This window comes from Manis javanica, chromosome X (assembly GCF_040802235.1).
Source record: "Manis javanica isolate MJ-LG chromosome X, MJ_LKY, whole genome shotgun sequence".
Lineage (NCBI taxonomy): Eukaryota > Metazoa > Chordata > Mammalia > Pholidota > Manidae > Manis > Manis javanica.
The window spans coordinates 13,518,818-13,533,174 of record NC_133174.1 but is presented as its reverse complement, the minus strand read 5'-3'; the positions used below and the strand labels follow the sequence as shown (position 1 = coordinate 13,533,174).

At 41.8% G+C, this 14,357-nt stretch overlaps 1 protein-coding gene across 6 annotated transcripts in view; it reads left to right on the top strand.

Annotated features, from left to right (window-relative positions):
• Positions 1-14,357, top strand: part of SH3KBP1 (SH3 domain containing kinase binding protein 1) — a 309,921-nt gene that overhangs the window by 159,875 nt on the left and 135,689 nt on the right. For 4 of the 6 annotated variants that reach the window (XM_073227329.1, XM_037020500.2, XM_037020498.2 and 1 more), the window contains 2 exons: positions 8,749-8,878; positions 9,459-9,518. In XM_073227329.1, coding sequence (XP_073083430.1) covers positions 8,749-8,878; positions 9,459-9,518 — 190 coding nt within the window. The remainder of the gene's footprint in view (positions 1-8,748; positions 8,879-9,458; positions 9,519-14,357) is intronic. The other 2 variants (XM_037020504.2, XM_037020499.2) reach the window with 1 other exon arrangement.

Genomic DNA, 14,357 nt, shown 5'->3' with positions numbered 1-14,357 from the left:
CTAATCTCTTTAGTAGTCTCCTTTGGAACCTAATTTGGCGGCAATTTCCTTTTTTTTTTTAAACCTCCATATCATTGCTGTTACCCCTTCTCACCACTAACTCTTTCTCTTTGCATTTGTATAATTTTGAACTATTTAACCAAATCATGGGCTAGCAGTAAGAGCAGCAGGCTTATGCAGGTTTGGTAGACACAGCTCTGACCCTCACCTGACAGGAGTCGGCTACCAGCCTCCAGGGCTCAGCCTGGATGGGCCTGTGCGGCACGGTTTGGAGAAGGTGGGCAGTCCCCGGATAGGTGGGGGTGGCACAATGAGGCTGCTCAAGGAAGCACTTAACCACGCGTCTGCCTCCTGGCTGGAGAGCAGTAATTCTGCTCATTAGATTCATCATTGTAAATCTCAGGGAACAAGGCTGCCACTTTGAAAGGAAAAATAGCAGGCTGCATTCCTGGGTAGATTTTTTTCTTAAGAAGTCATTGTAAATACATACTTGTGTCATTTTTGTTCAGAGTGGAGAGGACTGATAAATGCAGGTGCAGTGCTGATAAGAGCAGAGATGGCATATGGGCAAGGTTACAAGGAGAAATGGCATTCGAGGGCCTCTGGAGTTTCAAAACTGGCTTGTTGGCCTTTTGTTTTTTGGAAAGTGCATTGAAGCCTCTTTGTTTTCCTGACTGTGTTATCTAGAGCCTGGGAAAGAGCTACTTTTCCTCTTGTGTAGGATGAGCTCCGTTTTATCCATTCTCTCTCAGTGGTAATTTAAAGGATGTTCAGAGATTCTTTTGATTGTTTTTTGTGGTTAGCTCTTGAGGTATTTCTCAGTGGTCTCCAGTCGGCTGGAGGTCTTACAGTTTTAGACTTAAAGCTTAACCTGGCCTTGTAGTTTGCAAAGATGGTAACTTGCATGTCCAAGAAACTGAGACATCTTCCTTCTTGTGCCCATAGCAGGAGATTTTGTTCTCTCAGCTAGACTTAAATAGACTTGAAATTTTTCAAAACATTAACTCAATCAGACAACCTTTGTGGGTATAGGTGGGCAGTGGTGGCATTGTGATTTATAATAAGTAATATACATTTGGTTTCCTCCAGTTCTGGCACAGAGCTCCTAAAACCCCTGGAATTTCCGCAAGAGTGATAAATAAATGTCTTTTGTTATATTAACAAGGTCACTTTGGGAATGCCCCTAGATCACCTAAGGATGGGGGCTGGTCACCCAAGGCACCTAGCCTGTGATTAAAGGGTTGGAACTTTCAGTCCCATCTCCCTGACCTCCAGGGAGGGCAGAGGGGCAGAAGGCAGAATCACTCACCAGTGGCTAGTGAGTTAATAATCAGTCCAATAATCAATAATAATCTGCCTGTGTAATGAAACCACCATAAAGACTGAAAAGACCGTGGATCGGAGAGCTTCCTGGTAGATGAACACGTGGGTACTGGGGGACAGTGGTGCACCTGGAGAGGGTATGGAAGCCCTGTGCCCTTTCCCAAGCCTTGCTGAAGCATCTCTCTGAATGATACCCTTTTATAATAAACCGGTGCTCCTGTAAGTAAAATGTTCCTCTGAGTTTTGTGAGCCACTCTAGCAGATAAATCAACCTGCAGAGGGGGTCACGGGAACTTCTAATCTATAGCCATTGAGTCAGAAGTACAGGTGACACCTGGAATTATGATTGGTGTCTGAAGTCAGGGTGGGGGGCAGTCTTGCGGGACTTTAACCTATGGGATCTGACACTGTCTCCATTGGATAGTGCCCAAATGGAGGGAGTTGTAGGACACACAGTTGGTGTCTGGAGAATTGCTTGGTGTGGGATAACCTATCACCACACACAGATTGGAATTGGGTCCAGGAACCCAAAATAGCAGTTCATCCTCATTTCATTTTTGGTATAAGAACTTTGAAGACTTGCTTGTGAAGAACGATGCCTTTTGTTTTATGCTTGCCTGTGAGAAGTCAAGTTCATGTAAAAGTTGATTAATTAATATGTGATCAAAGCATATCTAAAATCTTAGTCACTAAGGCAGCCCTTGCTTTAAATGAAAAGGATTTGTATCTCTTGTCAAAAAAAGATAACATTAATAAGAAATGTATTTATTGGAATTTGGCAATCCGAAGAGCTCAAGCTGCTCTACAATGATTTCTCCGAATAACTTTGGGGCGGACATCTCTGATTTTCTAATGCAGAGAGAGAGTAGAGCATTCATATTAAGGACATGGAAACATACTTAGAAGAAAAGGTGATTAGTGTCATTGGCATAAAAAACAGGTGAAAACTGTGTAAAAGTAACATATTTGCAAATTTAAATGTATTTACCAAAGATTTGCATAGCTGTGGGATTTATCAAATATTTGAATGCTGACATCTGCAAAAGAAAATGTGTTTACAGAGATTCAGAGATTTATTAAATAGAAATTCTGCCTTGAAACATGCTTGGTGTAGTCAGGGAGGGTAAGATATCCACAGCTAAGAAGGTAACTAATAACCCACGATGGATTCAGAGTGGTAAATGATGACATTGACAAATGAGAGAGGAGTTGATAAACAAAGATGCCCCATGAGGGTGAAGATGATTCCTAGAATAGGAGAAATTTGGCCTGTGGCAGGGGAGATGTGTTTGGATTAAGTCAGCAAGCACGGACTTGCATTGTGTAAGGCGCTGGGCTAGCCTGGAGGAAGGAGGGCAGGGTGTTGGTACTGCCTCACTCTGAAGCTGGGGGTGATTATGAAGCTTCAGGGGCAGGTGTGGAGCACAGGAAGCGGGAGCTGGCCCAGGTGACCCAGTGCAATTGAAATAAAAGCTGTAGTGCTGCCCACGCTGAACTTTTAAAGGACTACCCCAGTTAGAGGTTTCCTGCATCTGGGTTTTCTAAGATTAGCACATCCCTAGAGACAATTTTCTCACCTGGGAATAGTGAGAGGGCAAAACCTGAGGATCTAGATTGATTCATCAGAAAGGTTACTTTGCTGACTTACCATTTGCTCATATTTTCAAGTTGGAATGACAGTAAGGCCTTGGCCTGGAGTCATTTAGGAGTTTGTAGACTACCCTGTAGCAGTTCACAAGGACAGGACGATCAAGGGTTGCTGAAGGAGGTTTAACAACGCCCTATCAGAAACCCTTTCCACTAAGGAAAAGAATGGGCATTGATGTTCCCTTGGGTAGAGTGTGTTTAAGTCTTAAATAGAAATTGTATATGTTTTCTTAAATCATTTCCCTTTGAATTAGCCTACAGATTTCTCTTCTGAAGGGCCCCTCTCATGTGGAACAGATTTATTCTCAGCAGGATGAAGGGAGGGAATAAAAATCAACTTTGAGTATGGAATTTTTGCACCCTGCCACAAAGAGGTAATAAGACAATGAACTACGCAGGAATTGGGGGAAAATATTGGCCCAGGCACTTAGGACCTAGATAACACTTGTTGATGTTTGACACAACCAGCTCTCCATGTCCCAGAATCAACAGGGATGGTTATTTAAAGCAACTAAAATGGAAAATAACATAGGTATTTATGCCTTCAGGAAGTGGTTCCGTTAAAAATATTTTTTTCACTAATTCCACCAACAGAAAAAGATTTTTCTAGAAACAATTTGTATTTTTCCAGCAATATTCAAAAGGTAAAACTATGTCTTAGCACACTGACATGAAATTCTAGAATAGTCCAAATCAATCATAGGTGATAGAAATCAGATTAATAGTTGCTTGGAGGTGAATTGACTGGGAAGAGGCACAAGGAATTTTTCTAGAGTGATGGAAATGCTCTGTACATTGATAGAGATGTGGGTTACACAGGTATATGCATTTGTGAAAACTGGTTGACTTACACTGTTAAGATGTGTGTATTATATGAATTATACCTCAGTTACAAACTTAAATACTATCTTAATATTTCTCTAGTGTTTTAAAAATTTTCAGAATACTCTTCCCTATCTCTGATAGATAGGAGAAAGTGGCAGTATTGAAATTCTCATTTGTTTCTGAATAAATGGTTTTATTTGAGATATAATTGACATGTAACATCGTATTAGTTTTAAGTGTACAACATAATGATTTGATATTTGTATATATTGCAAAATGATCACAATAAGTCTCGTCACCATACATAGTTATAGAATTTTTTTCTTGTGATGAGAACTTTTAAGATCTACTCTCTTAGCAACTTTCAAATATACAATACAGTATTAATAGCTGTAGTCACCATGCCGCACATTGCATCCTTAGGACTGATAACTGGAAATTTGTACCTTTTGACCCCTTTCACCCATTCACTCACCCCCACCCCCTGCCTCTGGCAACCACCAATCTGTTCTCCGTATCCATTAGTTTGTTTGTATGTTTTGCTTTTGCTTTTATTAGATTCCACCTATAAATGAGATCATACAGTATTTGACTTATTTCACATACCATAATGTCCTCATGGAATTTAAAAAAGGACAAATGAAGCACAAAATTAATACAAGGAAGGAAAGAACAAAGGTCAGAGGATAGAGATTAAAAAAACAAGAGAAAAAACAAGTGAAACTAAGAGCTGTTTAAAAAAAAAAAGGCAAATCTTTAGACTCACCAAGAGAAAAAGAGAGAAGACTTAAATAAAATCAGAAATGAAAAAGGACAGGTTACAACTGGTAACACAGAAATACAAAGGATCATCAGAGACTACTATGAACAGTTGTACACTATCAAATTGGACAACCTAGAAGAAACGGATAAATTCCTAGAACAATATAACCTATGAAGTCTAAATAAATTCTGAGGAAAAGTTTAATAATGTTAAGGTGTGGGCCTTTGCTTAAAGCTTGACTTGTCCATTTTCCTTTCTGGAAAGAAAGGTTAAAAACCTCTTGGAGTAATGAAGCTGACTTCATTTGCCTATGTGCCTCTTCCGCCCACATGCTTCCCTCATCCTCCCCACCTAGTGTACTTCTGACAAGGTTTAGGGAAAAGGGACTAATTGGATCTAAAATGCTATAGCAGCCCTTAAGTGGATTTTTCTGTCTTGATGCTTATACCTTGAGGTAGACTTTAAACTTGGTAAACCCGTTGTTCCCCTTCCCATTACAGTTGACAGGTTAAACTTCACGGATGGTAAGTAGGAACTATTTGGAATAGCTAGGTAGCCCAGAAAGCATGGTCATCTCTGCCTTCACAGGCATTCCCATTAGTGCCCTACAAATGTTCATTGGGTGGAAGTGGAGGTATTGAAATTTACCCAGCTGCTTCCCCAACTTCCAGCAGGGCTGAGAACTAGAAACTACCTCCTTGGGCCCTGAGCTCACTTCAGTGCCGCAGAGTGTGAAGACATAGGAATTGCAGGGCACATAGAAACAGACTCTTTCAAGTGTTTTTACTGTGTCTCTGTATCTCAAACACTACCAGGCATAGGCCAACCTGCTCCCAGCTCTGGGCTGAGGTGGGGTTTTCTCTTGGGACACAGTCATGGGCTTCAGACCTGACTGGTTGGTCACAGAGGGACACAGGCAGGGGGTAAAGTTTGTTCTCAGCCTAGAGCCAAGGCCTGCAGAAGACTGTTGATGTGGGTGTGTGTGCAGGGGAGAAGGTGGGTGCCTGCCCTCTTTCATTACTCTATTTGGGTCAGAAATTGTAAGCCCTTGGTAATACCCATAATCCCCACTGTGTTACAAAGGGAAGCATTACTTTCTGTCTTTTAAATATAGAAACATAAATATAAGCAAGCTTGATTTCTAAGCAGGGGGTGCACAGGCTATGTGTGTTACTTTTTTAGTTGCAGAGGATTCTCAAGGATGGGGGTCTTTATTTTGTTCACCAATGAATGTGTCCCAAGGTCCTCAGGCAGTGCAGGATGGGGCTTATTCACTTGTTGGTGGACTAGGGAGGGGTACGTGGACCTAGGCCTGGCAGTACCTAACTGAGAATGGTGGCCAGTGTAGTCAAGTCTCTTGGTCCCTTTTACTCCTCAAAGGAAGGAAAAATCCTTTTGTGAGGGAATCAGGTCTTCATAGACCCTCATGGAAGATTTCCCCCAGTGATTTCCCTGCTGTTCACTCATTCATTCATTCAATGTGTGCAGTACTATGCTTTACTTTTTGAATGAATGAATGAAACTAATCACTCCAGGCTTCAGTGTCCTCCTCCTTATACAGGAACTTGAACTCTAGAATATCACTGACAGGGGATAGTGTGACAGTCAGGATCATTTTTCTCATATCTCCAGCCTGAATCTCGCTCCCAAAGCAGCAGGCCAATCGGAAGAAATAGTACTGAGCAGCTCTCATTGGCACTGGGGCCAGACCACCCCCACCAGCCCCACCATGGCACCTGTAATGGAAGGCGTGCCCCCCAGGCTGTGGGAAGGGTTTTGTTTTCTGCCCCCCACCACTCACCGCGTGGCTGATAGATTTCTGTGTTTCCCTGTTAGCCACTCTGCTCAACCTGTGCTGTGACACTGGTTCCGGCACCTGGGGGTGTGGTGAGGTGAAAACACCCATTTTCGTAGCGGGCAGCCTGCTGATCCCACACATCAGGAGCACTTCCCCCAGGGATCTTGGGCTGGAGCCGCTTATTACTGGGAAGAGGAACCTTTTAGATATTGTCAAATGCAATTGGCCCAGCCGTCCCGCAGTGTCGGGGATTAGGCCAACTCATTGGTGGTCTGTGCCCTTGTTTTTTCTCTCTGCTCTGTGATTACCAGGAGAAAAAAGGTCATTTGATGCTTCCTTATTCAGGACAGGCACAAAGGACCCCATGCTACAAATCCTGTAGCTATTTATATTTAAGCTCATGGTGAGTTTTTCCTGACTGTCCTAACCCTATAAAAAGCTCCTTGAAAGAATAACACCTATCAGTTGAGTTGGCATAGAAACATGGCATGATTTCAGCTGAAATGCTGTTAAATGCCACAATGTGGTATTGAATCGTCATTGAGACTGTCAGGCCCGGATGCCCTTGTCTGGGTTCTGTGACCATGCAGATGGAATTGCTGCTCTGCAAGTCTGTATCCCATGAGTTCCCTTGCAAATGCTCTAAACACAGTTCAGAGTGTCTCCCTCCGTTCCCCATGCTCTGTCACCTTCCCCCTTTCAGGAATGTTTCCCACATATCCCTGCCCCCTACTCATATCTTTTGTTTCTACTCTTCAAGGCCTACCATAATTGGTATTTCTTTTTGCTGAAAGCCTTTCTTTAGCATTCCAGAACTTGGGGAACTTGACTTTGTGTTACAGGTTTGGTCTGTGCTGAGTCATGACATTCTCTCATCTGTTTACCTTGCATTTTTTGTGAGTGTTCAGTCATACTTACCATCTGCCTTCTTTAAGCTACGTGCCCTTCCTACCTTGGTAGATTGTTGACCTCATAAGGGGGGAAAGAAGGGACACATCCTGTACAGTTCTGCGTCCCCAGTCCCTCATAGAATCATAATACATCTGTCTAACACTGATCAAGTGCATTGTCCCCATTGTACAGACAGGAAAAGTAGTGTTCAGTTTGGTAGGAAATTTGAATAAGGTCATACAGCTGCTAGGTTTCAGGATAGGATTTCAACTGGACCTTGACTCCAGGACTCTTTTTCTTTTTTGTTTTAATTGTTATAGCTTTTAAATTGTATTTGTTAATTTGAATAGGTAATATATACACATGGTAAGAAAAAAATTCCAAAGGTTCTAGGTCTCTTTCCGTTATACCACACCACACTGGTAACTTAATATTTGCTTGTTCTCAAAATGCCCTGTCATTTTCCTCCAAGAAACCAGCTTGCTATTCTGACTTCTGCCATTCCGTTAGTGAGTGGCTCCATCCCCAAATCTTGGGATGATATTTTTACCTTTCTTTCACTTGGCCCAGCTAATTGGTCACTCAAGACCAGCTCAGACCTTAAAGGGCCTTTGAATCTGCACCTGCCTTCCCATTCTCACTGCTCCTCCGGATCCAGCCTTCCCTCCCCAACCCAGATGACTGTCATCTGGCTGCCTACTACCTCCCTTTACCCCATTTCAGTTCATCTTAGGGTAATGCAGAACCCTTCAGAAACCTGCAGGGAGTCCTTCTACCTTCCCATCGAGTTCTTAGTCCAGGAATTTGTTAACTGTTTTTGTTACGCTATCTAGTTAGTTTGGGTAGTCTGGGGAAACCATTCTCAGTTTTTAAGTAATGATTTTAAATGCATAAAATTAAACACATGAGACTATAAAGGGAGCCATTTATGTTGAAGCAGCTACCAAGCTACTTTAAAAGCAAATTTTGATATAGTGATTTATATGAGATAGTGTGATTTAGTAATTTCTTATTGCAAGTAATAAATAATCCATTATTAATACATTAAATAACAAGATCTCCTAGTAGGCGTGATAACTACCACCACTTCAAAGCAGTGATGAGTGCAAACAGTATCTTGAGATGCCCACAGCATTTATGATGTGATACCTGTGGTTGGTTTGGTGACAAATCACAGGTCCCTCTGCTGTTACTGTGGTGTGCTGCCTATGTTAGTAACCAAAGGAAATGCCAAATTTCAAATCAAGGTTAGTGAAAATAAAGAGTTCATTCTTTTTCACTTGTGTTTCTGGCACCCAGGTTAAGCCCCCCTTCCTGCATCTGCATCTCAAGACTCCATGAGGTCTGCTTTCTCGTTCCCTGGTGACTTGTAAGCTGTGGGTCCTTCGGCTCGCCCTGATTGGGCTCTGCACCATGCATCACACAGATGGGAGGGAAAACTGGGAAGCACCATGTCTAACCTGACCCCTGCGTCTCTGTTCTTCTGTTTGCATCTGCTCAGGTAGAGGAAGGATGGTGGGAAGGTGTTCTCAATGGAAAGACTGGTATGTTTCCTTCGAACTTCATCAAGGAGCTGTCAGGGGAGTCAGATGACCTCGGCATTTCCCAGGATGAGCAGCTCTCCAAGTCAAGTAAGGAAATCCCCACCACCAAACAGGAAGAGGGTGGGGGCACCGGTGGGGGATGCTCCAGCCTCCCCTCTGTTTTGTAGCCAGTGCCAAGCAGCTGTAACAGAAGCACACAAGTATTTTCTTGGTTACACTGGATCAGACCACAGCGGTTTAGCAGGTTCACCATTGCACAGGTGTGACCTGAACACCTTTACATGTGTGCACAGATGTATACTCTGTACATCTGTGGGTAGGTGACGGTCAGCCTTCATGCCATAGTAACATTCCCACATGGGTGATTCATGTGGCTGTGCCTCCATATACTTCTGAAGTATCACTCACTGCAGTTCTGTAATTATTCTTAAAATGAACAAATGAGACTCTTAGTATTTCTTAGCATCCCTTGAGGAACTTGGAGAAAAATGGCACACACACACACACATACACATCCCACTGGTGACGAGAAGTGCCGTATTCAGGTGAGGGCATGCTGGTGCCCTTCAAAGTCTGACAGGACAGCTGGGAGTCCAGCCCCAGCCTGGGGGAGCATGCATGTCCTTCTGTGATGGTGAGAACGAACTCCAGGTCTTTTTTTCTCCAGGGCCTGAAGCTCTCCTCCCTCCAGCTTCTCTGCTGCCCTTCCCAGCTCACGGAGCAAAAGGTCAGGATCAGGAAGCTTTGTTCTCCCAGTCGCTAACCCAACTTCCTGTGTGGGCGTCCGTGTATCTCTTGTGCGGTCTTGAGCCAAGTTCATGGGCATGAATGTCTTCAGGGGCTGGACTGTGCCCTAGTGGGGTTGCCAGCTTTCATAAGAAGAGGAGGATGGCTCAGTCCTGTCAAAGTAATTCTTTAACATCTTTTCTGTTTCACAAAATCTGACTGGAGTGGTGTGCTCAAGTTAGTTGTGTGTCTTTCATTTAACCAGTAGCCTGACTGGATGGATTCCCAATTTAGAAGTAGAGCCATTTTAGGAGAAGTGCTCAGGCAACTTCCTTTGCTTAGTGTCTTAGCAGCTCTGGCGCTTACCACCCATCATACATAGAAACAGCAGTGCTGCTGGTTGGCCTGCTGGCCTCACCTCTGCCCTTTCCCTCTGCTAAAACCCGGGACCCCAGACCCCTGAACCCCATTCAATCCTGGGGTCTATGGCAGGAAGGATGGGAGGTGATTTGGGAACAAATGAAGCATCTTGATGCGCCTTCTGCCTTCCCTGGCTTGGGGAAAGGGGTTGACTACTAATATGGCCCAGCTAGTGAGTACAGCCAGGAGGGCAGGAAGTGTCCTTGACCCCATGACAGTGGGACTTGCTATAGCTCCCAAATTGCACATTAAAATTCTAGCCACCCTGGTATCTCCTTTTATGCACTGGAATGGTATTACACATGTACTGGGGTGCTATAAAAACAATCTGAACCTCAGGGATATTGTGGTTTAAATGGGATTTCTTGGAGGGAGGACCAAATGGGGTCATTATACCACTCTTTCCAGAGGGGGAAGTACATTTTGAATTCCAACAGTAATAATGTATCTAAACCACCTCACCCACAGAAAACCCTCCATAAATGGTTATTCTCATTGTTAATCATGATAAACTCTTGGGACATGACAAGTTAGTACATTGAAGCTGCTTGTACGCTGATTGGTACTGTGCCCACTGAAGTATTGTCCCTGCATTTGGAAATGGCTTTGGGGTCCCTGCACTGATGCAGAAAAGGAGTTCCGGAGAGGTATTAGACAACCTCTTTGGGAAAACCTCCATCTCCTGGTATCCTGCCATGTTAGCTATATTTGTTCAGAGCTGGAGGTTTAGAGAAAGCAATGCCTCTTATAGTTTTGGAACTATTGAAATAAACTGTCTCTTTCTGCAAGTCAATCATGTGGACATTTGACCCTGCCTGACCCCTCAGCTCAAAGCACATGGTGCTGGAGCTCCTGGGGCAGGAAGTTAGGAGGCTGAGTGGAATGGTCTCTCCAATCACTTAACCTTCCCTCACATGCTTGGAAGGGGCTGTTTCTCTTGGAGAGACTGGCCTCGCCGCCACCCATTCAGGGAAAAGCCTTCCATTCAGGACTAGGAGAGCCCAGTGCTTTCAGCAACCATGTTTAGTTACCACAAAATCTGTCCCTTTTTAAGAGGGGTTTGAGGTCCCTCTCTCCTAACAAGGATGGGTGCTTCCGAAGAAACGATATGGCTTTTGTAATCTTCCTGTGTGTACAATTAAAGAGAAGAAGCGCCATCTCTCCATCTGTCTGTCTATATCCCTCCATCCGTCCTTCCTGCTGTCTTTTTCTTCTGTTCTTCACTCATTCAACCTTTACTGAGCTCTCACTGTTACTAAGACATTGTACAAGGCACCAAAGGTAAACAGAGACAAATCAGATGGGGTTCCCACATTGCAAACATGAGGATCGACAAAAAATCAGCAGCAATTTGGGAACATGCCCCACGTGCTCCACTAGCTGGGTGTCTGAGGACACCTTTATACCCGGTGGGTATAAAGGCGGAGAGGCCAGTCCCGTGGGAATGTGGGGATGATGGTGGTCACAAAGGGTTTCGTAGAAAAGCAGGTGTGATAATAATGTCCTGATGGCTTGTTAAATTGAAATAATCCCCTGAAAGAGAACAAAATAGCATCTCTCAGCATTTGGACAAGATTTTTGTAGCCATTTATACTCTGATGGTAAAATGTATAAAATCTAGATGAGATCATATGCAGAAATGATGTATGCTGGTAGGATTTGTCTAAGTGGAACCTTTTAAAATGAATCTGCTTATTCCCTATCCTCAGAGAATAGTGTTACTAGTTTTAATGTGCTTTGCTTAGAATTTTTTAAAATTTCGAAATGATTACAGATTCACAGGAAATTGGAAAAAAAAAAACGCACAAGGAGGTCTCAGGTACCCTTCACCCAGTTTCTCCCAGGAATAACATCTTGGGTAACTATAACAAATGCATATTTACTTTATTAGCATAAAACTGAGAAAGACACGAAATATCTAGCTGTTTGCTCTGGTACCAGCTAAAGTGTACTTACTCAGGGTCTGCGTTAGACCAGCCTGCTTAATACGCCTCATAAATTACAGTCACTTTTCACAGAGATTACTTAATACATGGTTCTGAGAGTAAGTTAAACTCCTTGATGTCTGTTATATTTTGGTAATTTTTAGATATCCTAGTAGCATCGTATACAAATCCTCTTAAATGATACCAGACATTAGGGGGAGGTTTTTTAAGACAGATAAAACCTATATCCTTGTATATGAAGAAAATGTAGTAGATAGTGTATCCTTATATATCTCCTTACCCCCATACCCCCACACATACCTACCTGTGTATGCACATCTTAGTTGGTATTTGTACTCTTCACATTTGTACTTTCAGAAAGTATTTGAGGAAAGTTATTCAGTTGAATTTTGTCAACCAATGGATGAATGCATTAGAAGAAACATTGCATTATGTTTATAAGGATGTATGCCAAGATAGCTTGACATATGGTAGGTGTTCAATAAATGCTTGATGAATCCTTTCTTACTCTGAGGAGGCATTTTTATCTTTGAATGACAGGTGCAAATTACTTGAACTTGCTTTTCTTTCACCCTGCTGTATTTTTATATGTGGCAGTTGGTTATGAAAATCGCTAAGCTTTAGATCTTTGTTCAGGGTAATCTAATCTATCAAGGAGTTAGAGTAATTGTATTGGTTGATATGTTGATTTAAACATCTCAGCTAAGAAAATTCATTGTTCTATAGTGGCAGAAGCTTTCTGCTGCATGTTGAAATTTGAAAACATCTTTTTTTCATAGAACTTATGAAATCTTAAAGGTATTTTTTCAAAAAGATTTTTATAAACTTTCTATTATAGAAAATTTCTAACATATACACAAGTTGAGAGACTCATGTAAAGAATCCCTGTTATTCATCACCCAGTTTTAGCAATTGCCACCCTGTGTCCAGTTGATAATAATCATACTGCTATGTAATCCCCCACATATTATTTTGAAGCAAACCCCAGATACCATATAATTTCATCCATAAATATTTCAACATGTATCAACCAAAGGGTATCTTAAAATACTGTTTCATGCCAAAAAACATAATGGCAGTTCCTCAGTGTGATTAAATACACGGTCAGTGTTCACATTCCCCTCATGGTCTTCTATTTTTAATACAATTTGTTAGTTTGAATCTGCATCTCAAAGAGGTACATACATTGTGATTTGTTGATACGTTTCAAGTTTCTCTGAATCTATGGATTCCTCCTCCATGTCTACTTTTCTTAAAAGAATGAAATGGGCTCCCATGTAATAGATCAATAGTGAAAAAAAAACTGAGTAAGTTAGGTAGGTTTTAAAAAAAAAAAAACATCCAAGTGGTTGCAATAATGGTGCACGGCAAATCTTAGGTTAGGGGTGGAAAGGAATTTCGAGATCATCTCGCCTGGTGTCAGATAAGAACACTAGAGCCCAGTGAAGTTAAGTCCTGGGTGTGGCCTGGCCACAACTATGTGCAGGCCTTCCACACACGCTGTGGCACTGCCTCCTTTCACAGAGCAGCTGACACATTTCAAAGCTGAGCCCTGTTGAGCCTATTTCTTCTTATCACAAGTCATTATTAATTAATTACCTTTCAGGATGATTTTGCGCATGCTAATATTGACTAAATAATGTGAGGTAGAATTCATTACAAATTATATTGATAGTGTATTATTATATCAAATTATATTTAGAGAATATCCTGAATCTCTAGGATTTATTTGGACTTAGAGGCAAAGAAATCCAGATATTCTATTGACCATTTTTATTTTCAGTTCCATACATACTTTGCTTCATACAAATGTGTCTTTTTTGTTTCTACCATCTTTTTGATATTACTGAATTTCTTTGAATCCAAAATAATTGCTGTAAACAAAAAAAAGTATTCCTGGTTATTCTTTAAAAAAAAAACAAAACATAGCTACAGAAACATTTTCAGTTGTTTCCCAAGATTTTCCAAGGGAGCAAGTTTTACATTTTGTTTTTCTGTAACTATTCATAAACCATGAGATTTCAGTTTGAATTGTCTTCCTTACTTTCCCAATTCCTTACTTTTAAATTTTAGGTTCTGATATGTTAGTAAGTTGTCAAGCTAAGACAAAGATGGAGATGGCCTTTTGAACCCGAACAAACCAGTCCCATGAAGCAGGACTCTTGCTCTTCGTTACTGTAAGAAACACATCGCTCAGGGTCCCTTGCCTATAAAAGCTAAAGCTAGGCTGAAAAAGCCTCACTCGATGGTGTCCCTAGACTTTTTTTTCTTTTTAATATTAGATGATATTTGTCTTGTGTATGTATTTCGTTCGTATGGGTTCTGCTAGCAGTGGAGAGCAATTAGCAAAGTGATGAAACAGAGTTTCAGGCAAAATTAGATCCTAGCATAAGCAGATGACTTCGTGTTGAAATTTAAAAATTCTTCCCTTTACAGAATATGCTGCCTTCAAGTACTAATATTTAAGAATAACA